This window comes from Pezoporus flaviventris, unplaced genomic scaffold (genome assembly GCF_033815535.1).
Source record: "Pezoporus flaviventris isolate CSIRO_AGI_PZ_B2104156 unplaced genomic scaffold, CSIRO_AGI_Pfla_v1 ptg000007l, whole genome shotgun sequence".
NCBI lineage: Eukaryota > Metazoa > Chordata > Aves > Psittaciformes > Psittacidae > Pezoporus > Pezoporus flaviventris.
Window position 1 is genome coordinate 61,536,742 of NW_026892555.1, and position 27,069 is coordinate 61,563,810.

A 27,069-nucleotide genomic window follows, 5' to 3' on the forward strand; every position below is an offset into this window, starting at 1 on the left:
TTGTCACCATAGAACAAATGCATTTGTCACTGAAACAAAAGGGTTATATGTGATGAAGAGCAGTGGTATGACACTTGTCTGAAAAATAAGCTCAAAAACCCCAAAACGTAACATTTCCATTTCCTTTGCCCTCTTCAAATTGACCCTGTCTCCCTTCATTTCCCTTAAGCATCAGCTTTAGGTTTTCTGGTTTTAAAGAAAACCACCCAGGCATGTTGACAAATTCAGTGAGCAGTGTAATTAGTACCTATAGATGGAAAACAGCTTGATGCATACAAAAAATCCTTGTGATTCTGATAAATACACATGCAGATGCAAGTTCCTTGGGACATTGAAAACCCTATATGCAAATTTTGCGAACAACTGATTTCAGAGTCTGTACACACATATGTACTTACGCTGTCTTGTACTGTTACCACAGGTTTGAAATAATTCAGTTAATAGATGGGTTATTAAGTATATACTAAATTGTAAGCACTGTATTCTAAAAGTCATCTTTATTAATATGAAATGTGAAAAAAAGGGAATGTTTGACTAAACCTGTGGACTCCTGGGGAATGGCGTCCACAACTGTCAGGGCTCGAAATGCCTAAAACCATTGCTCAGAGCCCAGAGCTGAGGTGTGAAACACATCACTAAGTGCTGGGGGATTCATAGTTACTTGCAGACCACAATGTGAGTGGGCAGGCTTGTGAGCCTTTCTGAAGGGAGGCATGATGCTTTGGTGTGCCCAGTAATTGCATTATGAGTTCTAACTGATGTAAGCACCGAAGAGAGAGTGCCCCATGGCATGGAAAAAAAGACTGGCAGATGCCTCTAGTCATTTGCTGTGCTTTGGTAAGAGATTGTCCAAGTGAACATCTCTCCATTCAATCACATTTTCCACTGGAAATTCCTCTTTCCTTCGCGTATCTTACAGTATATGAGACTGTCTGTGGGCTCATTTGAATAGGTTGCCGCACAGGTACATCAGATGAAACCACAGGCTGTAGCCTCAAAAGGAGCGGAAATACTATTTTAAAGATCTTGTCTCTCTCTGAGAGTCAGGTTGGCACTGTCTGTTGCTTTCCTGCTTTTACATGTACTTGCCAAAAAAAAAAAAAAAAGGCTGTACTTTTTAAGGACTTAAAAAAACCCAACTAAATAAATAAAAATTGCTCTCAAACCAAAATGTGCTGCTGTTATGCTGCATCTTCAGAAACATCCTCAGAAAATCCAAGGTAATTTCATGAAATCCTGCGTGTTTCTGGTTGGAGCAATATTTAAACCCTGAGGCATGTCATAGGATTAATTACTATATCTGCCTCTGCATAACCGTGGTAGGTCTGTGTGAGTAATTGGGGCAGGAGCTGGTGTCTAAAATCCCCTTTCACACCCCAGTTTAGCAGCGTCACACAGGTGAGGAATCAGTGACACCATGGGAAATATGACTGACATTGGTGGTGATCACTGAGATTAAACTGGAGAACAACTCTTCTTCTAGCTAGAGTGCGATGGTGACAGCAGGATCTGTATGGCTCTGTTGTTTGCCAGCTCAATAAATCACCTTTTGGGGCCTCTGGTTCCTCACCTGTGAAATGCTGGGCAGGAAAGAGTGGGACAGCACTGTTCATCTTGGCAAGAGCAATGAAGAAGAGCTCTGCACAGAAGCTGCCTACTACCAGAATTCTGCCCTTGATTATTATTCCTCACAATGAAGAATAAGAAGAAAAACTGAAGTTAAAAGATACTTCTTTTAGGCCACAGAGGGAGGAAAGAGGGCCTAAGAGACAGGCAGATGAGTGTCAACCATGGGTGTGACGGTGAATTCATTCACCAGGTTTTCTTTAATGATGCTCCTTGAAGAACTGGCATTTTAATAGACATTTTACAGTGGGGATATCACTTGCAACTTGACATAAAATCTGAACTGCGCCATACTTACAGTGAAAACTTGTAAGAAGTTAATTAAAATGTCAGTATTGTTTTACTGCTTATTTGGTCTGATAAATGCCCTTCATAAAAATAATGACCCCAGATGTGGTGGTTCAGCTGGATGAGGGTGATTCCTTCCTCACCACCTGAATCCAGCACAGCAGCTACTGGTGAAGTAGATGTGGCTGCTGGTGTAAGGAGGCACCAGTATGCATGAGTAAAGCGGCTGGGGAGCACATACTCTGTCAGGATTTGCATACACCATCCTGTAATTCAGGCACTTTGTCATGACATGCTATTTCTGGGCATGGTGGGTCATTACTGGTTTAATAAGAGCTTCCTCTGAAGCTGGCAGATGCCCTCTCCTGTCCCTAACTCAGGGGCTATTAGCAGGGAGAAAGACTTGGAGTAGAAGACAAAGGTAGCCATGGAAAGGTGGGCTTAAAAAGAGCTGTTACTTCATGAATGCTGCAGGTCTTCTGGAGGGCACATTTATGGTCTGTAGTCTCCTAGATCTTGGAAAGCATGCCTTGCAAGTGCACAGGATAGGGAGAAGTCAGTAGCAGCATCTGCTTTCACCCTCTGGAGACCACAGAGTTGTTAATTCCTTTGAATATTTTTTAGAGGGCATGAATTGCTATCCATCAATAACCACTAGGGTACTCTGTTGGAATATTAACACAGAAACTTTGGTGTCTTTATCCAATTTTATCCTCTTAGGTATCATAGGAAGGTTTGTAGAATGTGATCAATAGAAGTAAAGGATATTATTTAATTCATTTTTTGTTTCAGTTCAACAGTAGCATAATTATTGCACATAATTTTGCAATGAATTTTTGTATAAAAGTAGTATAATTGCAGTCTATTCACTCTTCTTGATCACCTTCAGGTCTGTCTCCTGTTCATTTGAATGGATGCAAAATTAACGGTTTTTCCTGTTCTTTATAATGATAAATGACCATAACTAGATCACAGATTTTTGCTTACATATGTAAATGATGCTAAATCAATTTGAGTTGCATTCATCTCTTTTAAGGTTGATGAATTGCAAATTATGAGTACTGGGAACCTATTACTCCTCTTTTTCTGGCCGCCAGACCCAACAATCACCCCAGTTATATTATATTATATTATGCTTTTTAAAAGATGATTGTTACATTAATGCTAGTGAGGATAGGAACGCAAGTATGTGAAATACAAATGCAGAAGGAAAGCTTAGCCCTAAAGAGCTGAAAAACTAGTTAATAGGACGGTAGGAAGAGGTAATGTAGGAAAGATGGAGAAAAAAGTGAAAACAGAGCAGTAATACTTTATATTACATTGTCTTACACAAAATGCATGACTTCTGGTGGGAGGTCTTCTGAAACATATAAACTCTGTGTCAGATCCTGACCGGAGCGCTCTCACGACAGAGCAAAGACTGTTTATGGAAAATCACTGGGTTTGCAGTGCTCTCTGTGAAGGTGCTCCTTGACTTTGCGGGGCTCTAGTAGCAATCCAAGGATGTGCCTGTTAAGAGTCAAGGTTTAAGGGCAGAGTGATACTGAAGAGGCTGTGGTGGGGTCTGACATAAAGCCCCTAAACAAGATGTGGAGGGTGAAGCTTTCTACAGACAATTATAGAAGTCTTCTGATTGCAGACTTTTGAGTCCCATTTCTCACGGGACATTTCAGCTACCCAGATTAGTACTGCTAGGCTTCCACCATGTAAGCAACCGAAGAAGTCCCTAGACTATGTTGCTCACAGTTTGTAATGCAAATGGTGGAGGGACTGTGTTTGACCTGCTTCTTGCGAAGTGGGAAGAACTGGCAGACAGTATGGCAGAAATGGCAACTTGAGCTGCAGCAACCATGAGATGATCGAGTTCAAGGCACAGAGGAAGGCTGGGAAGAAAAGCAGCAGAAAGAAGGAGCCTGGACTTGGATCAGAGTTTGGCCTAGGGAAGTTGTGTGCAAAATTCCTAGGGAAGCTGCCAAAAGGGAAAGGGGAACAGGAGGTCTGGCTGATTTAAAGTGGAAAAACATAAATAAATTAATTAAAAAAAATCAAAACCCCAGGCACAAGTACGCAAAACCCCTAAAACTTACTGAGATGTGAAGAACAATCTGCCTCATTGTACAGGCTGGGCTTTCAGCAGAAGGCTCTCCTGACCAAGCATGGAGTTGCATGGTGAGCCAGTAATGCAACCACATAGCATGCTAGAATTAAAAAGATGAACGTACAACAAAGGAAGCATATAAACATATTGTTTGAGCCCTTTTTTTTTTGTAAAAAATGAGTAAGATCAAGGCCCATGTGGAGCTAAGATGAGGAGAGGGCATTTAGAGTAACAAGAAGGGATTCTATGGGAACACAAATTACTAAAGAAGTTTAAAGAGCATGTAGGCCTTTGGGGGAGAACAAAAAAACATTACAAAACAGGGTCTGCAGTGTCTTTTTTGAGTCAGACAAAGCCTACTCCCAGCTTTATACATACCAGCACTATTTGGTATAGAAGGTAGCCTGCAGGGAAGAAGCAATGAGGTAGCGGCAACTACAGCTGGATGTAATCAGATCCATAGGGCTTGATGAGATTCATCAGTACTGAAAGAGTTACCTGTTACCTATCATCTGTGAAAAATCAGGGTGATCTGCAGAGGCCCATGAAGACTGGAAAAAGGCTAAAGACTAAAAGGCCCGTCTTGCATATGGGCAAGAAGGAGAATCCAGGGAACAATATGACAGTTATTGTCACCTCATTCACTGAAAAAGAACATCTTGAAATTCATTTTCAAACATAGCAAAGACAAGAAGCCAGTGGCCTGTATGAAGAGGCAGATGGCACCGTTAGCAAATTTACAGACTGTGTTAAGTGGGGGGGAGTGATTGACACACAGAATGGCACAGCTTTAGTCCAGAGGAATCGTCAGGAAGTTGAAGGCTGGGACAACAGAAGTTTCATGAGCTTAAGCAAGAAGAAATGCAAGTTTCTGCATTCAGGGCAGAGTAACTCCAGCACTGGTACAAAGTGGTAGCTGGCTAAGCAGCAGCCTGGCTGGAATGGACCTCAGGGTTATGGTGACTGTTTGAGGCATGTATGGTTGAGCCAAAAGGTAAAGGCAAGGTAAACCACACATTGGGCTAGAAGAAGAGTAGTCAGCAGATCAAGTTGTTCTCATCCACCTTTACTTAGCGCTGGTTAGGCCATACCTGGAATCATGCATCCCTTACTGAGCCTCCTTCCTCCCCGCAGTTTGAAGAAGGCTGTAAAGAGGCTGGAGGCATCCAGCAGAGAGCTGCCAGGATACTGAAGGACCGAGAGCACAAGCAGCGATTGACAGATTAGTCTGGTGAAGAGGAGGCCGTAGGGAACATGTTACTGAGAAAGACTATGCAACTTCCACCAGGGGACATTTTGAAGAGTTGGCCAGACAAACCACAGCTGATGGGCCCTAGTGCAGATGATACCCATGGTATCAAGCAGGAGGATGGACTAAATGATATCCACAGGTCCCTTTCAAGCAGCTTTCTATGATTCTATTATAAATATCATCTGTAAGTAATAAGAGATACCTATGTGATTACACAGATGCAAAGACAAGTCTTATCAAGATGAGACAGGCTTCTGGGCCAGAGCAAAAGCAAAAATCTCTAGGAATGTTTTTAATGATGTTTCATTTATCTTTTACATGTGTCCTAACAAAGGAATGTTCATGTTTTTGTGCCTCCAGGAAATGTTTCCTGAAACACTGTTCTTCCTCTTCCTGATAACCACTGAGCAAAGTGTTTGTTCTGTTTCCCAGTATTAGTTTGTGTCTGTCTGCAGGTTCCTGCTTCTTTGGAGAGTTTGAAGTCACTTCTGCTGAACTTTTCTGTGTTATACACTTGTAAAATCATTTGGTACCTGAGTTATGACTCCTGAAACTTTCTCTTTATTTTTGCCCGTGAGTGTCTTTATTGGGTTTGGTTGGGTTTTGTTGCTGTTGCTGGTTTTAACAACCTTTATCCTAGATCATACAATTGCAGTCAGCATAACTTTTACAAAAGTTTGATTTGTGATCTTCTCATTTACTCTGCTTCAGTTTCCTCCATATTAGGGAGTACACAATTCTCATCCTTCCAGAAGCCCAGCCAGATTTTTTCCAAGTGAAAAAATATTGCTTCAGCTAATGTATTGCTCTTCTGAGCTCTCCGAGGAGAGGAGGGTGTAGTGGAGACACCAGGATTGTATTTTTTTGAGGTCTATGAGAGAGGAGGAACATGGAAGTAGGTACAGAATAGCCCTCAAACTCACTGGGGCATTATAAATATTCCCTCTGCGTTTCAACGTAAAACTGAGACAGTTCAATCTACTTGCTAGTTCCTGCTCTGCTGAAACTAGGCTGTGGTCTCCCTCATCTCCAGACAGTACCTTTTGCAAGGGAGTGTGTGTGTGACTTTCTCAGGCTTTCCAGTTACGTCTGTTCTGCCTTATATTAATAGTCATTGAACCACAGAAAGACTGACTTGGCTTCCTTCACACTCTTGTAAATCAAGCAGAGCTGGGACTTGTGTCTGGTTCTCTCATGTACTACATGAATTTCCCTGACAAGCAAATTACGATTATCCTGGCATTCTTTTCTTCCTCGTTTTGACCGAAGTTTGTGCCTCTCCTTGTTGATGCTGCCCTATTTTCACCAAAGCTTGTATTTCACTAATGAATATTTTTAACAGTACCAGAAATAACAATTATTGTGTAGCCACACAACTAGGAATCCTAGAATCTTAATTGGGATGGTTGTTTTTACACAAAAGGAACAAAGACTGTGGGAGACCCCAGACAGCTGATGAGTGACAGGATTCAATAGGGTGAAGCAAGAAAAGAAATGGAAAGTGGCTGTGTGCACATTCATGAGAAGGGAAATATGTTGGTAAAATGGTGAAATGAACATAGAAGATTGGAAAAGTTGTTCTTGTCTGTTTTTCTATCTGTACCCCTTCCTCCAGTCTGCCCTTGTTAATAAATAACACTCTTTGTATTCAGCTTCCAAAAGTTGTGTACAGTTTTCTGGGACTGATTTGGACCTTTGCTGGGATTATGAATATTACTGTCTAGACTTTTTTCTATTATATTTGGTGGTTTCCATTGTTATTGTGTTATTGTTACATTATCTTCCTTGTTTTCTCTTTTGTTATGTACTACTTCATATTTGATGTGTGCTACTCTGTCACGTGCCATTTGATTATGTAGTTTCTGATCTTTTTACATGTTTCTCCAACTTCACCTCCTTTTGATTGGCTATTAGCTGGATCATTGTTCTCATGCATTAGTTTCTGCCAGTGATTTGAGATTTCACTTTTTCAGCTGCACATTTTGGTTTTACTTTGATACTGCTTCTGCATATTCCATTACTATCCCCAAACAGTATGAGCCCGTAGTGATTTCTGTGATTCATCCACAGGGCTGATATTGGTGTCAGTGAAACTGAAAGCAACTGCAGTGGCATATTCAGAGGGAAAAAGAGCTGGCCCTAAGTTTTTGCATTTATGTCCTGTATTAGTCTAAATGGTGGAAGGAGAAGAGGATGTTAGACAGTAGCAACACGGCAGCATCTCCCTTCGCTGTGTGAAGCTGATCCCAAGTATGACAGTAAGTTCTTACCTACTGAAGCAGTCTCTCACTGCCTGCAGAAGAAAGCAGCAGGACAGAGTTTTAATTGTGTTTGGCTGCTCCTTTGAGGTTGCATGCAGACCGTCAGTGGTACAGACTGGAAACCTCTGAACTGAAAGAGCTGGCATTTATCAGCAATTTGGAAGGAAAGGTATACTTGTCACATAGATGCAGATGATATAAACAGTGACCCAGTAGGTGGATAACAGCATTTAAGACCTTCAGGCACTGAGTCCAGTTTGTTCCACTCAGAAGAAGGGGATTGTTCAAACCATTTTTCATACTACTCTTCCAAGTGCACATACATAGTTTGGCATTCCTCCCCCCAGCCCCAGTCTGTACTGTTCTGTTGGAAATTACTGTGCTTCCAACCAGTGCTATTTTATGAAGGAAAGGGTTGGGTTCATTTTGTGAGATGTAGCAGTTTGTAGGTAACAGAATTTCACTCTCTGCAGGTGCCAGTGGGCTTTGATGTACAACCAACCTAGGTGGGGTTGTGGACCCTCTCCTTCCCTTCCCTACTTTAAGAAACCTAGTATTGCCTGTGATTTATCAACACACACACACCTTTTTATGGAGTCAGTGCTACAACAGTACACAGCAGAGCAGGAGGGCAGGATGCTGTTCACGTTCACTTCTATTCTTTACATATTGTAACACACACAGCCAAGGGTGCTTTCAGTTCAGTTTCTTCCTAGCAATTAATAATTTATAGTTTAGTAACAGCTCACCTGTGGCAAGTGTTTAATGTTTAAATTAACAGGCTTCTCAGGGAATCACCAGTTTGGATGAGGCCCTTAGTGACATGTTTTTTGGTGGGCTGGGCAATCCTGGGTAACGGTTTGAGTTGATGGTCTTAAAGGTCATTTCCACCTAGCTCATTCTGTGTGATTATGGCTGATTCTGCATAATTAAATTAATATTAAATGCCAAGGTACGGATGGAAAAATGTGGAAGCAATGAAGATTTGATCCAGCAGTATAGATATACCCCACAAAGCACTTATCATGTGGATCAAGCAATTTACTACATATTCTGAGATTAGGTCTTTCAGAAGGTTCACCTGTGTTTGCTGTCAGGTTTTGTTTGAACAAGCAGAGATTGCTGGTGACACAGTGGTGTTATGCTACCAGGGAGATACTTGGGCGAGCTCTGCATAGGATTCTTGCCTTTCCTCACATGGACTTACACCTAGGGAGTTCTCTAGTTTGGTTGTCAATTTCAGCCAGAAGGAGGTCTTTATGAAAGTGTGTCTTCTTCAGCAAATACAGAAGACAGTGTGCTGCTCTGAAGGAAGAGTACAATATAAAAAATGGATGGGAATTTAAATATTAGTGTAATGAAGACAGAGGGCCTTTTCCTTCCCTTTTCCTCTTCCCCTTCACCTTTCTCTTTCTCTTCCTCTTTCCCTCATTGTAATCAGGCTGACATTCCCAAATACGATGGGGAAAACATTTCTGCTCCTGTATTGCTACTCCTATCCATTTGCCTGCTTGCAACATCAAATTTAACATTCAGAGCTAAGCCCATGTAAGGAAAAAGTTTAATACCTCTTTACTTCAGTTTGACAGTGTCTTTACTAGTGTCTTCATCACTAAAAAAAAAGAAGTAAATACATTATTACAGTGTTAATGTGCACCTACACCAGGCACAAGTTTGAGTTTTGCTCAAGGTTAGTTAAAAAAGGTGGGTTACCTCTAACGTAATCACTACCTCTTTCCAACTGGAAGGATGCCAAACAAACCTTTACTTTCTAAAGTTTGGTCTCTCTTTTGTTTTATTTTTGCACTTCTCAGTTTAATAAGCCTCTGATATAAACCCAGGTTCTGCAAAAGTCTTAGTGCCATTTTTGTCAAGAAAATCAAACAATAAAGTAAGATCCAGCCTTAGAGAAGCCAGTGGGTTTGGATTTGAGTGAGCTTGCTATCATTTCTCAAAAATCACCACACACCTGAATGTATATTTTAAAATAAAATGTCACATCATTAAATGGGATTTCTTAGGTGCACTGTAGAAGCATTCTAGTGCATATGCTGAAGCTGGCATTGAATCTCAAACTTCTTTTCAAGGTGATGAGTGCAATACCAAAATATTTGTATATTTGTGTGAATAATACCAGCAGTTATTACAAGCCCACCTTTTGTTGAACTGAGCAGCCACTTTGTGAAACAAATGTAAAATTTGGGTTTAGTTAGGAGATTTTGCCAAACACGATATTAATTGTAACTGCTTGCCGTCTTGTAGTGTTTAGAAACTCTAAAACTCCTGAGAGACACATACACACGCCACATGAGTCAGGACCACTTACCAAGTCTGCTCCCACTGCACTGTCTGAGAAACCATTTTCTGGGTACCTAGGATTACACCAAACTTTTCTCTTTAGCAGATGGCATGGTAGTCATGATACTGAAGAAACTCTAAGAAACAAATCAGCCATGAGAATGGAGCAGATGAAAATACTTCCTTTTTATAACATTTTCCATGCTTTCCTTGCTCTTACTTCTCTGCATACATACGCTTACATGCATGCATGTGTGCCTCACTCTGTGTGTCCAGTGCTTTGCTCCCAAACTTGTTCCAAGACAAGCATCTGGCATTCACTGTGTTCTGCAGATGGGCCGTGAGTGACACACACACGGTGCAGCTGTCTGTATCTGGCACTCAGGTGATTATTTGTTTGCTAATCAACCAGCAGCTCCATTAGTTGAGTTGAGGGTTAGGAGAGGGGTGATTAAATATACAAAAAGAGAGGGTGTTACGTAGTTGTGGGTGAAATGCTGGGTGGTAATTACAAGAGAGGTAAGGATTGTTATTGTAACCAGGGCTGTAGCAAAAATTAATCTATCTATTCAGACTGCTTGTCACTGAATATCCAGTGGCAGTTTCCTAAAGCAGACAAAACACCAAACCAGCTCTGTTCTGCAGTGAGAATAGAGGTATCTCCATATTTGCATTAAAAAGCTGCAGTCACCTGCAAAAATGATCAAATTTCAAACCAAATCAAATATGCAGTTTCTCACAACCTCTTGCAAAGGACGTCAAGATTTATGTGTGAAAAGAGGAGTGCAACCTAATAGCTTTGTGCTGCTCAGTTCAATTAGCTTAGCTAGCTGACCAAAACCGCAGGTGTTAATTCTGCAGGTGCCAGTTCGGTTTAATCAATCTGCAGGTTTAATCTGATGCTTAGTGTAGCTCAGCTGGCCAAACAGCAGGCTTAATGCCTAGCAGAGAGGGATGGTCACCTGCTCTAGGATGTGATTTGTTGCTGTATTTAATGCATTTTATAATATAGCTCCATATAATTTTTAATTTAATGTGGGTTTATATGAGCATTTAACCTCTATAGAATGAGGAAAAAAAATCCTCAAATGGTTCTGAAATGTCAGCATTTTATCATTAAAATACACAGGGTGACATCCTGAGGTCATTGGTTTTGACCTCTGCAGGAATAGAATAGTGTCATTAATTTTGAGTAAAATGCTCCTGTGCTGTGGGCTGGAGCATGTAACATAGCAGGGTGGGCTGACAAAACTTGGGTGTTTGGCCCAGAGAAGAAAAGGCTAAGGGGAGTTCTAAGTGCTATCCTCAGTCTTCCAAAGGGGTTTACAGAGGAGACAGAGGCAGGCTCCTCTCAAAGCTGCTAAGCAAATGTACAAGAGGTCTCAAAATGCAGCAAGGTAAGTTCTGATAATAGGAATGAAATTCTTCACCAGGAGATTGAGTCAAACACTGGAACATATCTCTCAGAAACATTGGAGTCTTTGTCCATGGAGACATTGAAAGCTTGCAAGGCAACTTGGTCTGTCTTGAATAAGTAGTGGAATTGGAGACCTCCAGAGACCTCTTTTAACCAGAATTGTCCCGATGTTTGCATTGCTGTTCTAGGTTCACTTGGCCGTGATCTCCCCTCTGATTTTCCAGAAGGAGATGGAGCTCATCCTCACCTTGGGATCCTAAAAGAGAGCTGAAAGGATGGCAGAGCAGGCTTGATTTGTAAAAGAAGCTTTAAAAAAGTGACTGTGGCTTTGTTAGTTTGCTGTTTCTAATTGAAAGCTCATGAGGAGTATGGTTTTGCTTTCTAGTGGTTAGCCAGCTGACTTGTGTGCCATCACTTGTAAGGACCACATAGGACAAACTCTGCACTGAGTTAATCTCAAGAGACCTTGTAGGCTTCATCATATCTGGGTATGTAATAGGGGCTGTGAACAAATAACTTGTTCAATAACAGTATTTGGCTTAAGTTAACTAATTGCAGATGTTTATCTGAAGAAACAGCATCTCTCCCTTGGGTGCTTGTAAAAGCAAGAAGGCATCTGTGGAAGCAGCGGTTAGCTGTCCCGTCCATTTCCTTGCCAAGTCCTGCCTTTGGCCAGGAAATGCAGGGGATATTATACACAGGTCTCCTACAATGTTGCGTCTTACAACACCTCAAATAAGCCAAATCCCAGTTCCTCTTGGGCACTTCCAAAATTAGCATGTTAGGTATACATGAGAGAATTGCAGGACTTTTAAAAGACAGAAAAGGAGCTGCACAGTTGTATATTCATTCTGTAGGCCTTGGTCCAACCTTACTGTCTGTCTTCCTCTACTTTTCTCACAAAAAGGAAAACAAGCCACCTCCTATGGTCACAGGCTGGGACTCCCAGCCCAGATTACCCTTTTCTAGGACACTTGCTTGGGCTTCTATCTTGCATTCAAAAACTGCTGTGTTTTACTGGCTCCAAATGCCTCTAAAGAAGAGGGAATAGATAGTCCTGGGAAGTGCCCTGGACTTCTGAAAGGAGTTAGGGGATTGTGTTTCTTGTTGGGAGCTGTTTTCTTTCCTAGAACCCTGAACTGAGAGATCAGTATATTTATTTAGTGCAGGCACATTTCATGGGACACCTTCGCAAACCTGCCTTGAATAATCTGAAAAGCTGTCACTGTGTGAGGGCACAGGAGCACATGTGTTCAGAACATCTGCTGTGCAAGACTTCTTGTTTCTCTTCAAGCCTGAACTCTTATTTCAGAAAAGGAGCATTTTGGCCCTCAGTTGGTGGCAAAGAGATGGTGGATGGATTGAGTTCCCCCTGCCTCAGCCCCAGCATGCCTGAATGGGATCAGCTAGATATGCTGTTGGGTGATCTGAGCTAGCATTCAGTAATGCAGGACCCCTTTGTAGGGCTTCATGGTGAAACTAATAGTATTACCTTGGTGCCTTTGCCTTGAGGATGAGATGACTCAAGGACCTCCATAGTGGACCCCTTCCTTCCTGGAGGACTTTTGGAGGTTGACATCGGGCCAGATGAGCACAGAGCTGCTCTCTACCTGAGGAGGAATTCGGGATGCCTGAAGGCCTTCAGCGTGGACACAGGTAGGTCCCACCATTTTGGAGCACCCCGAGTCAGATGGTCTTAGGGGTGATCTAGCAAGGCTTAAATCACAACAGCCCTGTAGGTGTGGCCAACACTGTCCTTTCACGGTTACATGCACAGCTCTGGAAATCTCTTCCCCCATGTAATTGTTCTGCAGTGTTTCCCAGGCTTTAGGAACTTGCAAAAATTTAAAGAGCTTTCTCTGCACAGCGCTAATCTGCTTGGGAGGCATGGTAGGTTTAGGAGAGGTACTGGTGGGGCTCCAGCCTTTCAGCTTAGCTACTGTGCAGCCACACGGGTTTACACAGCTAGCCCGGGAGCTCACAAACTGCACTGGCTCCTCCAGGAGCACAAAGAGCTGCTTTACCTTCACACACCTTCATTTAATGAGCAGCAACTTCCCCCCCGTACACAAGTCTTGGGCTGTGGCAAGCAGCCATTGCTATTCTGTGTTTGTAGGGTGCCTGGCAGGGCCTCGCTTTAGGTTGGTACTTAGGCGGTATTGTAGTAAATTATAAAAGACCTTCTCTTTGATGCCATGTGGGAGAAGGCACTGGGCCTGGTTTCCCCCCGCCTTGTTTCTTGTGCTGTGATTCACTCAAGTCGCTATGAACTGCTACCATGCTGATTTGGTAACCACTTTGCCACAGGTATAAATTACAACCCTGGGTGCACAGCAGTGGGGGAATGAGGCCAACTGTCTCTAAAGGTCAAAGGAGCATTCATCACACCGCCAAGTCTACTGTGACTTCATTGTGACTTCACATCAATCAAAGTGCTGTTGTTAAAGAATTCCAAATCGATACAAAATAGATAAATATAAAAAAAAAGAGACACACTTTCCTTTTCTATTCCTTTGTTCTCCATAGACATCTCTTGTCCTCTGGTCTTCTCAAACAATGTTCCTGGGTGTACAGGTTACAGATATAAGTGTATTTAGCCAGAAGCAGAGTATAAAGGGGTGGAATCATTCGCAGCTAGCCTAAAATAGAAGGGAGCAGCGGTTAGAAACAATTGCTGTAACTGTGACTTCCTCAAACAGCATGGCTCTGATGTCAGATACCGGGAAAGAGGAAGCAACAGTTAGCATGCTTGATGGTTTAACCAAAGGTGCAATTTGTTCCAGCTTTCTGATTAAGTCTTTCCCCTGTAAAAAGGAAATACGAGTGGAGCAAGCAGAGTACTGTTAGCTGTACAGAAGTAAATGAGGAGCAGATTTGGTCACCCTCAGCTGTCTGGCACTGACTGCAAGAATACATGATTGCTCTCAGTTCTCTCCTCATATGCTTCTGCTTTGATCTGGAGAAAGCCTGCCTCCCAAATCCCCAGAAACTCCTAGAGAAGGTTAAATTACAGTTCCTTAAAAAAAAAAAAAACAAACAAAAAGCAATAACAAATCTGAAATAAAGTAAAAGCCAAGATTATGCTGTATTTGAGAGCCGTGTTGGGATTTTTGTCTGCTGCTTGTGTTTGGATTACAGCATGAAGTTTCCTATGTTCAATTTATTACTAAGTTTGAGCAGCCTACAATTGCTGGTTTCAGTGTATGTTGCATTTATCTGAGAAAGCTAACCATGAATCAGTGTCACGTTAAAATATGCCTTTAAATTTAAGGTAGTGGTTAACTGAGAATGTACATCTGAAATTCTTCTGAATTCTCTGTTTGATGCTGCATTTCCAACAGACGTGCACGTCCCCAGTGTTTCTGTTAGGTTTCATTTTGTGTTAATTAGCCATGATGTGACCTTGAAGTTGCCCTGCTTGAGCAGCAGGTTGGACTAGGTGACTCCCAGAGGTGCCTCCCAGCTGAAGTGTCTCTGTGGTCCTGTGCCCACAATGACAACGGCTGGCAGACCAGAGCAGCAGGCAGGAGGATCTGTGGTGAGCCTCACTGTCTCTTGTGACCCACCATGCTCAGCTGATCAGGGTGCGTGTTCCCCCCTCAGTAATACGAAAGAAAGTGGGAAACCTGAAGCTTCCTGTCCATCAGCCATACAGAACTTCATTTATAGAAAAGTGCAGAAAAAAGTAATTTCCCCTCAGTGTTTATAAACCATGTGATTGAATTTACGTGTGTTATAGACCAGTTGTTTTGTCAGTTCAGCTGAAAGGAGATCTTCCTGTATCAAAACATAAATTCTACTGACTTTTCACAAGTCTTTATATGACCACATTGATCTCATCCCTCCTACATTCCTTAAGTCTTGTAAAAGTAGATTTGCTTGCCCTTCATGACCTGCCAAACAACTGCAGCCATTCTGTTGTGCCCAAATTGGAGGCAAAAAAAGAAATGGCTTCGGTTTCTAGTGGTTCTTTTTAACAGAGTTGCATGGCATCAGCTCAAATCCTCTTCTCTGCAGAGAGCTGAATGTCTAAATTATGTTCAGTGGGCAGCCAGAAGACAGTGACACTGACCTATTCACATGCTCTGAATGATATTAAATAGAATTAAAAATAATTCAGTAGGAGATGGTAAAGGGAAGAAAATTCTATCAGCAGTTTGGGAAGCATCCCTGTTCTCCTCCTTCCTTTGTTCCTCTCATCCAAAGACCTTTGGCAATAGACCCTCTTACAGATACGAAAATTGTGTGGCCACAGGACTGTCTGGTGGACAGGCTCATGTATTGTCCACTGGAAGAGAGTATCTAAATTTTGGGAATACCAGGAGCAAGGACTGCTGCTGTTTGGGCTCTGCCTCAGAGCTGGAATCTCAACTTTGCTGTGAGCAGCTCTTCATTCCCATGAACAGCAACACCAGCCTTGTTCACCACCAGTCATGACTTCTAGTGGGCTAACTGGTCATTCCCACTGGCTGCATGCTGCCCATTGCTTTCTGTCTCCTTGTGCTATAGCATCTCATAGAGCATCCCAAACAGCTTTCGAGAGAGGGGATGGTGACAGCAGCAGAAGTAAATGAACTCCCTACTGTGACAAGTGTTATATATGTGAACTAACATTTTGTAAAGCCAGAAGCCCCAAACATGGTCACCTTGCAATGCCAAAGAAAGGAAATTTCCCAGCAGTAGTTTTCAAGTGTGGAAATGAGGTGCCATTGCAGGATCTCTAAAGCTCCCTGCCATGTGAGGGCTGCTCTCTCCCTGGACAGGCAGAACAAAATGCCTATGGCTGAAAATGGAGCAGTTGTGAGGGACAGTAACAGAGGAGGAGGGCTCACAGAGTAATGGCTTCTTTTTCTTCATTTTTATGAACACCTCTTTAAATTCAAAGCCTATTCAGCACTCGGTACGAAAGACAAAGCCAAAAATTTTGTCTGTCAAAAGCATTTTTGATGTGCCCCTTAGCATACCATTTAGTCGCCCATTGCTCCACTGTAAACATTTTAAGTGGAGTTCTGGCTTGAATTAAGTGGAGCTGCAGACTCTGCTGCCACTGAGAATTACAGAGAGTGAATCCATGTCTTTTGACGAAAGTCAAACTGAGATACTTTACCAAACTGAAGCATCCTTTGACCAAGATAAAGGCTACTCATCCCCAAGTTTGGAAGCTGCTGCACCATCAGGTTTGCAGTCCACAGTAACGGCTTCTCCATTCTCCTATGTGTGATTTAAAAAAGCTACCTGGCTTTTTCAGCCTCAGTTACATAACTCAAAGACAGCGCCGTGTGCTATCACGTGGTGTTGCAATTATCAAAAAATCATGTGTAAGGTCGAGAGAAATGTGCTGAGTGAACCAAGACATTTGGAGTCCATAGGCACACGGCCTCAAGGCTGAAGGAGATTAATGCTTTTGGCATCACACAGAGCCAGTATTATATTCATGCTGTGGTAGGGATTTCTTTTTCCATAGACCTCCTGATTGTAAAAGGGGATTCCAAAACTCACATGCAAGCAGCAAATGTCTCCAAGTACACTGTGGCACCCGGCCAGGAACAGAAACCCCCGTTACTGTCTGCTGCCACAGTACGCTGATTGGAAATCAGATAGCCATCCAAGCGCAGTGTATCGCGGCACTCGGGAGTCATGTGAGAGAGACATCAAGAAACAGTAGCTGACAGTCACAGCACTGCCAGTCAGAAAGGGATAGGTGCTTAAAAGGAAGCCCTAGATGCTTTCAGCATGACTGAACCCGCTGCTAATCTGCATATGTCTGGATTAGAAGTCACACCATCATAAAGATGCCATGAGCCAGGCAGCACCCATATGTCATTCACGATGTGACAATTCCTAAATATCCCGTCCCCCACAGCTCTGTTCCTAAGCGTAAACAACAAATAGGAGGCAGAAGGCAGAGCACACAGACTGTAAAGCATCCCAGTCCTGATCCTGGAATCCCTGTATTGTTAGGATTGCTAGGCTTTTATGCTCCGGGTATATTTGCACATGCTCTTCATCGTTTGAAAAAGAAGATAATTGCACTCACCAATAGTTTTTCATTTTAGTCCCAAACCAACATTATTGTGCTGGTTGACTGAATATATCACTCTTAATCAGATGCAGAACGGCATACCCTACCTTCCTGACAGTGTTATGGACCACATACCATTTGATTTAGTCTGGTGACAGGGTTGTAAATGTGGAGTTTCCCATCAAGCTTCCTGCAGGGCTGGTGCCTCCTATTCCAGCCCAAATGCAAATACAGCTGGAGGTGGGGGCTTGGTTCTGAGTAACCAGAAGATGAATAGGGGTGCCAGTGCGTGTCTGCCTCTGGTTCTGAATGCTGGTGTGAGCTTGGAACAGAAAGGCAGGCAATTTTGGACAGATTCATATGGATCATTTTGGCCATGTGGCTAAAATGAATCAAAGCTCAAATCTGATGAGCCCAGGTCTGTGCAGAAGAGATGAGTAATATACAGGATATACTTTTTTTTTGGTGCATTGACTTCTGGAGAAGTCCTGTGTGATGTGACTTCCCAAAATCTTTTTCACATGCTAGTAAGATGAGTTCAGTGGTGAACTGTGATTTCTACAGTAGGCTGAAATTAAGAAGCACAAAAAGGTTCTTGTTCTATTTAATATAGCAATTAAAGTAAATGCAGGGTTCCTGATGAAGACAGCTGTGCCATGCATACATGAACAAGTACTTCTTGAACCAGTACCAAAAATTGCACTTCTCGCAAGTCTTTGTTTACACAGGTAAAAATCTTTGCACAAGAGGTTGCCAATGAAGTGTAGTCTCCTGCGTTGCATGTGGAGTGACAGGCAAAATGGGGGAGGGCAGATCACAGCCCACAGCTTGGTTAGGACTCCCAGGTGAGAGGCATCCTAAGTGCAGCTTCAGGTTGCAGGCTACCTGGCAGTCCTTGCCAGAAAAGCTCCAGGTTACCAGGATGGGAGGGGGGAACAAGCTGTGGAATTGCAGAGCCCTTGTTTTTCCCTTTTTTGTTCAGAAACCAAGTACATGAAGCAGCTGTTCCAGTTGCAGTGCTCTCCACTCATCACTCCTGCTTCACATTCTTTCTGCTGTCGGTATGTAGTTGCCTTGAGGGTGCTCAGGCTTCAGTAAAACAGTATTAGCCCAGTTTCTGCTGGGTCTGAATCTGGGATACAAATCATATAGAGCCAAAGCTAAAGCTGAGTCAGCTATTCTGAGCACTCCCATGTACTAGGTACTAGGCTCTAGTCAGTTTGGGAGGATTTTATGTTGGGTTGAGTGAATGCCTGGGCAGACCTCATCTGTAAGTAAGGCCAAATATCCCAAAATTCTTATTCAGAGATGCTTGTGGCAAGTTTTCCAAACATGACTGAAGAAATTCAGTATGCAGCTCTTACTGATTTCAAGAAAGCAGTGGGAGTCAGCCAGCAGGCCTGTTTAGTCACACCTGAAAATCCCACAAGATACCTATCTGTGTCTTTCAGTAGCGTTGAAAGTCGCTCTCCTGGTGCTTTCTAGAGTGTGTTGTCATTAATATTGAAAGGTCAGTCAGGGTTGCAGTATTATTTGGACAGGGCTGCTGTGTGCGGAGGAGACACATGCACATCGCAGAGGAAACCTGATTCCTGCACGGGAATGCACAGCTAAGGCTGGACTGGACTTTGCTCTGCATGGATTGAGGCAGATGAGCACTTCTTGCTGGAGATAGGAATGTAGACTCAGGGTAATATGATTTAAATAAAGGCATAAATTCTGGATCAGGACCCAGATATTTCAAGCTGAAGCAACTGATATTTTTTAGGCACTCAATGCAAAACTTACTCTAAATTATTCAGCAGCTGTGGGCCCTGTAGGTATTACTGCATGGTAACTAGCTTTCCTGGGTTAATGTTGCTTATTCTACTTTTGAATAAAGCTAAAAAATTAATTGTTACAAGCTTAGAGCTTACCTTGTTTGATCTCACATGCCCTCCCTGCTGCAGAGTTGGAACTACAGTGACTTATGAGGGCTGGGTACCATGCTTGTCCAAACTATAAGAATAATGAATAAAAAATAATGTATGTATTTACCTCAAGGACACACTAACAGGAGGCAAGCAAAGTCACCGTCATGTTGGTACAAATGCTACTACCTGAAATGACGTTCTTGGGCTTAGGCATTTATATTTATGGGCTGTTAACCAAGGACATAACATTTTGCCCAGGAAAAGGACTTAGATGAGCTGGATTGCCTGTTTTCTGGCTTCCATGACATGGGACAGCTTGAAGGAAACAGGCTTTAGGAGCCACTTGAGAAATTCTTCCTTTCGACCTGTCCTTCCCACAATGGCCATCTCCTTAGCCCTTGTCCTCATTCTCCATGTTCCCAGTTTCATTCTGGGGAGTTGTTTTCTCCTCCTTCAGTCTTCCACCATAAACTTCCTCTATCAGGGTAGGAGCAGGGAGGCAAAAGGCATACACATCAGAAGGAAAAGTAGTGTCAGGAAGAAGGAAGGCCTGCAAAGCCTGGAAGAAGCGTGGTATCTGGAATTGGAAGAGGGAAAATGGCTGGACAGCAGAGAAGGTGAAGGGGGGAGCTGGCAACATAGAGTTACTGGCTCTGCAGGGCAGCAGTAACAGTTTTGCTGGTCAAGAGCTGTGCAGAGCCTTGGGCAAGACCAACTCAGCTTGAGGGTGAGCTCAAATTTTCATCCTTCTTCGCTTCTGCATAAGGTCTGTCTGTCTTAGTGGTGTGTTGCCTACCAAATCTAATTGTAAGTATACAGCTTAAGTCAGGATATGCATGTCTTCCTCAGCTGGCATCTCTCACCTTGATCTGCCTTTATCCTTACCATTTGTTTTCAGCAGCTGTGAGTAGTCACCTGAGTGCAGGGTGCTGTCAGCACACCAGAGCATTTCAGGATGAAGGGCATTTGTGATGATGTGGTGGCTGGTCATACAGTAGGGTTGGTAAAATATGTCAACCTTGGGTAACTTGGTGACTTTTGTCTTGCAGTGATTGCTGCCCTGGGAGGCTTCAGTGTTGGGCTTGTCATGTTAGAGGAAGGAGGGTGCCTGTGATCGGGTCTGTGGTGAGCACTTGTGTGTCTGTCTTTGTTGGACAGTGCTAACCAAGCTGGGTGGAGAGGTGGGAATTTGAAGGAGTTACGTTTCTGCATGCTTCAGCAAGGCAGGTGGCTGGGTAAGGAGATCAGAGCTACCTTCCTGAGCCCAGTACAGGCAGTCCAAACTGGCTGCTCACGCCTGGATGATAAAGGGTGCACTTGGTACCAGATGGGTCTGACATGGCCAGGTGCCGAAGGGCTGCCGAGGGGAGCCCCCTCGGAGGCTGCAGTGGCGGCAAGAGGAGGCGGCAGCCAGCGGGAGGCTCCACTGCCCCACTATGCCGAGGGCTCCGCGCTCGCCTCGGTGACCTGCGGCGGCAGCGGGAGACCGGCGGGGAGCGGGGGCTGCGGAGCCGGTTGCGGGGCAGCCCTGGGAGCTGCTGTGCGTGCGGGACGGGTGGCAGCAGAGCACGGGGCGGATCGCTGTGCGGCTTCCCCGCGGCAGCGGCCGCAGCCGGGTCGGGGGTAGTCCCACCGGAGTACCGGCTCCTCGCTGCGCTGCCCCCACGTATTGCCCCACCGCATTTTCTAATGGAGGCAGTTTCTACTTCTCTTCGTTCCCTGTGTACCTTTGTTATGGCTAGAGCAGTTCTCCTCCCACCCCAGACCTTTTTTTGTTTTCCTTTTTACTTATTTTTTTTCTTTTTTCCTTTTATCTTTTTTCTTTTCTTCCTTTTCCCCTTTTTTTTCTTGCTTTCTCTTTTTTTCTCTTGTTCATTTTTTTCTTTCTTCTTTTTCCTTTTTTTTTTTCTTTTTCCCTATTTTTAGTTTTTCTTTGTTGTTTTTTTTTATTTTATTTTATTTTTTCTGTATTCTTTTGTCTTTTTTTTTTTTTTTCTGGTAACATATCCTGGAGGCTCTCACTTATCTTTCCTTCTTCCCCAGGGACATGAAAGAGCAGTGACTCCCACAGCATAGCCAGGGGTATGAGGTAGAGGGGAGACAGAGTTGGACAGTTTCATTATCTTAATAGAGTCATCAGAATGGCTCCCATTTCTTTAACGTACTGGCAGAAGCTCTTCTGTCCCTCCCGAGCTGCTCCATGTAATAGGGCTGACTTCATGCACATTTTGTGTTGACAGAAGATCAGTTTTTTTTCACAGTCCATCTTTTCACCCCACAGAAGGGCAGTCCTGAAGAAAGAGGGGGTCAGTCACTGGATTAGGGTGTCCTAATGTCAACACCAGGAAATCAATAACAAGAGAAGGCAAGGGGCAAAAGTGTATGAGGAATGAAAATAAAAATGCTGGATACGTCGTAGCTTTGAGATGATAGAGGAAAAGTTATTTGCGAGAGAAATGTGGAACCTGGAGGTTAAGGAGCAGCAGATGTTAAGTAAACAAACACATTTGAGCCTATATTCTTCTTGCTTTCCTGCTATCCACAGAAGAACTAATTAATGAAGAATCTGGCAGCTTGGATCGTGTTGTCTGGAGAGCAGACCACAGGAAAAACATGTAAAGTTTTGGCAGTGCTTTAGTTATAAGGTCACTCCAGGCGAAGGAACACTGCAACGCGTTTACTTACTTTGTCCAAGGAATTTACATTAAAATTATCTGCGTTTTAAACAGTCAGCAAATCTGAGACTATGCCCTCCATTCAGAAGGTTAGAACTTAATTCACAATTCTGTTTTTTTTCACCATTTATCAAAATAGGGCTATAGCTATCTAACACAAATCCGTGTTTGCTTTTATTTTTTAAGCACCCTGGTAATATACCAAGAAGGAAGAAATAAATGAGGGATATGTAAAGAGAACACTGACATAATCCATTAGTGGAGACAATAATTAGCAAATTGTCAGCAAGTAAGAACAGAGGCGGTGTAGAGATCTCATATTTAAACCTAGGAATGAGGACACGTTGTTAGACCAGTTTTTGTTATAAGCACTTTCTCATAGTTTTAAATAGCAATGTCCTTTTTTAAAGTATCCTGTTGATTTTGCCTGGGGGAGAGGCCTTCTTACAAATGCCACAGAACAGGCAAAAGCTGCTGGTGTAAAAAAAAACCAAAACACAACACCGTGGTGTACTGAAAACCAAGATTACTAAACAAAGAAAAAGTGATATTTGAGGGAGTGACAGTGATACTATTGCACCGTCCTCATTAACCTTGATATTTGTTTGATTAAACATATCTTTTGTTACAGTAGAAAAGATGCAGTGGCAGAACTGGCTTTTGCCTCCACCACATTGTTGCAGAACCTAGGAACTTTGCCAATACAATTACAGTAGAGTTAGTTGGCTGTGGAGTATGTGAGGCCTCTGTCCCAAATCTAGGTAAACTGAGGCATAATCATATCCTCAAAAAGGAGGACAAGGCAGTCACTTCAAGCATGCATTTACTATAGAATGATCAACGGGACTTGCAATACATTACATTTACTCAAAACCTTAATGCTACTACCAGTCTGGGTTAGAAGTTGTCGTGGTTTAAACCCAGTCAGGTAATTCGTTCTCTCACTTCCCCCCCTTTCTTGCCCTCCCCCTGCTCTCGGAGGGACGGAGAGGAGAATTGAAAAGAATGCAACTCCCACGGGTTGAGATAAGAACAGTTTAGTAACTAAGGTATAACACAAATCACTACCGCTACCACCAATGATAATAATGATAAAGGAAATAACAAGGGAAGAGAATACAACACCTCAGCACCAGCCGACCGATAACTCGCCCCCCTCAGCCCGACCAAGCACCGACCGATACCTCCTCCAACCCTGCAGTCTCCCAGCCCTTCCGGCTAACTCCCCATTACATCCTGGGCATGACGTGCTGTGGTAGGGAATACCTCTTTGGCTAACTTGGGTCAGGTGTCCTGTCTCTGCTTCCTCCTGGCTTCCCCTCCTCCCTGGCAGAGCATGAGGCTCACAAAGTCCTTGGCCAAACCAAAACATCGCTATCAGCTCTGTTCCCAGGCCGAAAGTCAAAACACTGCACTGCACCAGCTACCAAGAAGGAGAAAAATGACTGCTACTGCTGAACCCAGGACAGAAGTCTAACCCATTTCCTCACTCTATCTGATCTTGTCTGGATTTTACAGCGGTTATAGAATAGAAAGGGATGTTAAGGAAGTGTAAATACAGGATCAGATATGTTCATGTTAGAAAATGTAGCATTCAAATGGACATGCTTAAAGGCATCTTTTTGTGAACAGAGGAAGACATGGGGATGGAAACTCCCATCACTGACAGGCAAGAGAAAGGGGTACAGGCAACTACATGGCAAGTTCTTGAACATGACTAGAGCCAATATTCCCTAATGATTTAAACATTAAAGTGGCAAAAACAGCCAGTCTCCTTTTCTCTGGTGTGAGGCGGGCAGTATCGCTGTGTTTCTGCACATTTGCTTCCAGCTTTCTGAGCAAGTGGCCCACAACAATGATCTGATGCTCTCAGTGTCACTAAAATGGAATCCCAGATATTAATCCCTCATGTGCACAGGGTCACATGTTGTTTTTGGGACACCATGGGTAAGGTAAAGAAGGACAAGCCTGAACAAACTGTGCAGCTGAAATACAACCCTTTTTGATCATATCCATCACATGTTTTTTCCAGGGGGAAAGGCATGATCAGCAGGGATGCTAAGCTTTTTAACCTTGAATGACATCCTGTGGTAAGCCCAGGCACACAGGAAAAGAAAGAGGCAATGGTTTCCACCCACCAGAAGTCTTATATTTCTACAGTGCTGAGGCTGTGATAATTATGACGCATCCAGCTGGTGCTATTATTCAACTATTCCTGCAGGAGAGGGTCGGTCTTAAGCAGCATAAAGATTGCTGCAAAACTTCATGGCGACAAAAAGTTAATTAACAAAAAGGAGTTAACTATTCAGATGAATGGCAGGAACAACTTCCACAGCCATGTGATTATATTTGCATTCAGCGCAGTGCTTAAGATGCCTCACTCGTGGGCCAGAAGCCCACTGTGCTAAATGCTGCATGAAACGGCTGAATGGAAAAAAGAGAGAACAAACTCATAGTGGCAGTTGTCAGCCTGCTCTCAGAGGAACAGTTGTTGCAATTGAGCCAGTGCCAGTATAAAACTTGCAGTGGGAAAAAGGGGGGAAAGAATCACAGCATCACCACAGCCTCAGCAAAGCTATTAGTGGGGGGAAAAGGACAAAAGGTTGAGCACAGGTGCTGATGGACTGGAAGATGCCAGAATGCCACCTGAGGGAGCAATGGATAATGCTGAAAGTGACTCGGTCACAATAGGGAGTGGAATTTGACAATGGAGGGAACAAAGAGAGGGAACAAGTGTTGGTGAGTAGCTTTTAGGTGAGAGGGAAGGTTGAGGCATGGCTGCAGACAATATGATGACACAAGTGCAAAGAAACCAGTAGGATTAGCTTGTCATGAGCACCCAAGCACCTGCATCTGAGGATGAGTGAGGGTGGAAAGAGATTGAGGAACTCTAAAATTTCCCAGGAGACACAACCTCAGGGCAGTCACGGCTGAGAGCAATGTAGGAGCAGAGGAAAGGCTTGGATACAGGGCTATTCAAAATAGCAGAAAGGAGAAGGAAAAGAAGGGGAAGGGAGCGTGAGAGAAAAAGAGGCATCTTTGTGAAAAGGTGACTTTAGTGACAGTGACAGCAGAAAAAAATGCATGTCTGTCAGGGCTGGGAGATGATGGAGAAAATAGTTTGGCTGTCTGCATTTAGAAATGGTGTGGTCATGCAACAGACTGCCAGGGAAAAGAGGGAAAAACTGAGTAGAGAAGCATTCAGGCTGGGTATGTTGTCATGAGAGGTTATAGCAGGAGACGCTCATGAGGGCAGCAAAGAGGAGTGTGGAGGTAAACAGGCAGCCAGGTTGAGTCAGGTGTCATCAGAGGTAGGTCAAGGTGGGGTCTGGGTTTGTGTTGTTGAGTGAGGTGAGAGCTGGGAAGAGCAGCAGACAGAAGAGTGAGTGACAGAAATCAAAGAAAAGGACTCAAGAAGAGTTTCCTCTGAGGGGAAAGGGGAGCACTGTGAAGGTTATTCTGGTACTTCCTTGTGTAGCCAGAGGGTGGGATTTTCTGGAATGGAAGTTGCGTAGAGTGAAAGGGGTAGTTGAGATTTCTTATCAGGCATACATGAGAATTAAGCCTGAGGAAATAAACTGTGTTTGTTCATTTTACCTTGCATGTATGTTACATCTGCCTTTGAGGCAAAATTGCATGTAGTGACCTTTTCCGCAGTCTCCTTTCCAGCACTGTGCTTTGCCACCTTTTGGAGAAAAGGAACCTGGCTGAGACAGACCACTTCTCAGTTCTTTCCTGAGCTTCTGGGCTCCGGTAGCTGTCTGCTGTTATTTTTAGATGATGTATAGATTTGCATTTCTTCAGCTGGAATTTCCTTGTTGTTTTCAAGCACAGTTTTCAGCCCCACTACGCTGTCAATCTCAGATCTCCCCAAAATGCCTGAAATCATTCTTAAAACATGATTTAAAGACTTTTCATATTCCCGCTGTTCATCCAGCTTCTTCCCTTTCTGCCTGTAGACCAGCTGTACTGGCTAGGATGTCATTGTAGGAATCATCACACCAAATTTCTGTTAACACTCATAAAAATGCATGTTCTGTCAATGACTAAAAGTGTTCATTTTCCTTGCCTTTGTGTTCAGACAGCTTCCTACATTCATACTTTACTTTCTCTTCTGAATCTTTTGCCTCAGACAGAGTTAATTTTCTGATTTACTTTTTTATGTTAGAAATACAGGCCATGTCATTTGAGTTAAACAAAAAAAGCCTCCTATTCCTCTTCCCCTACACTGTTTGAACAGAGGCCTGTGTAAGAAGCCCTGCCAGCTTTGAAATGGGAAGGCTGGTAATTTTTTGCTCTCATTAGGAAAGATATAAAGGACATTCCATTGTTTCTTGAATCCAAAACACTCCTAAACTGACACATTTACCACTTGGTCTCAGTTTGCACAGCACAAAGCACATAAGAGCGCTTTGTCTGCAGTGTTATAATGCTGTTCTTTCAGAAAGCTGATAATTCTCTAGCCTGCGCTTTGGCATGAACTGACTAACAAAGCTCAGCACATGGGCAATAGGGTGCATATCTGAGGGATGCCTTATGTCAGAGGCCTTAGTTTGTTATAGCACTAAGTGATCCTTGTCCTTTCTGTATGCCTTCAGTGGTATGAGACAAAGTAAGCTACAATCACAAGCATCCCTTACATGCCAAAACTTCAAGCCCAGATTACTATCATCAACTGCTTGAAGAGCCATTACATGCTAATTGGGGTGCAAACATGACTTTCAGATCTATAGGAGCTTGTTTACAGCCGTGAGAAATTCAACCTCAGCTTTAAAGAAAGGCCAAAACCAAGGAGGGAATCTGCTCAGGACACCATTGGTCTAATCACTGACTGGTCTCTTCATGCTATTAATTGTAGTCTTTAGAAAGAGGATGATTTGGACTGGGCAGCAAGTGTCAATCTTTCTGAAGAGAAGACATAACTTTGCCTCTCTGAGGATGCTTGATAGTTTTCTACCTGCCAGTCATACACATGAGAAGGTGATCCTGCAGCTGTCTTCACAGGCTGCTCCAGTTCTTTTGCAACCCTTGTTAGCACATAGACTATGACATCTGCCCTATAGTTGCCAGGCACTTTAGCTTTTGGACTATGTACAGCTTTTGAACCTTACCAAATGGGAAGGTATTTGTGAATAGAATGAAGAGATTTGGCGGGAGAGCAGCTGACAGGCCATCTCTCCTTTGAGCTGTGTAAAATGCCTACCTGCCCTGTAGTTGGG

The 27,069-nt window shown here is 43.3% G+C and overlaps 1 protein-coding gene and 1 long non-coding RNA gene across 2 annotated transcripts in view; both read left to right on the top strand.

Moving 5' to 3' along the window:
- SEC61B (SEC61 translocon subunit beta) overlaps window positions 1-6,801 on the top strand; it is a 32,660-nt gene extending 25,859 nt beyond the window's left edge. The window contains exon 4 of the mRNA XM_061448952.1: window positions 6,688-6,801. Within this exon, the coding sequence (XP_061304936.1) occupies window positions 6,688-6,727 (40 nt within the window). The 3' untranslated portion in view covers window positions 6,728-6,801. The remainder of the gene's footprint in view (window positions 1-6,687) is intronic.
- The window catches only part of LOC133267055 (uncharacterized), a 497,367-nt gene that overhangs the window by 202,817 nt on the left and 267,481 nt on the right, over window positions 1-27,069 (top strand). The window lies entirely within an intron of this gene.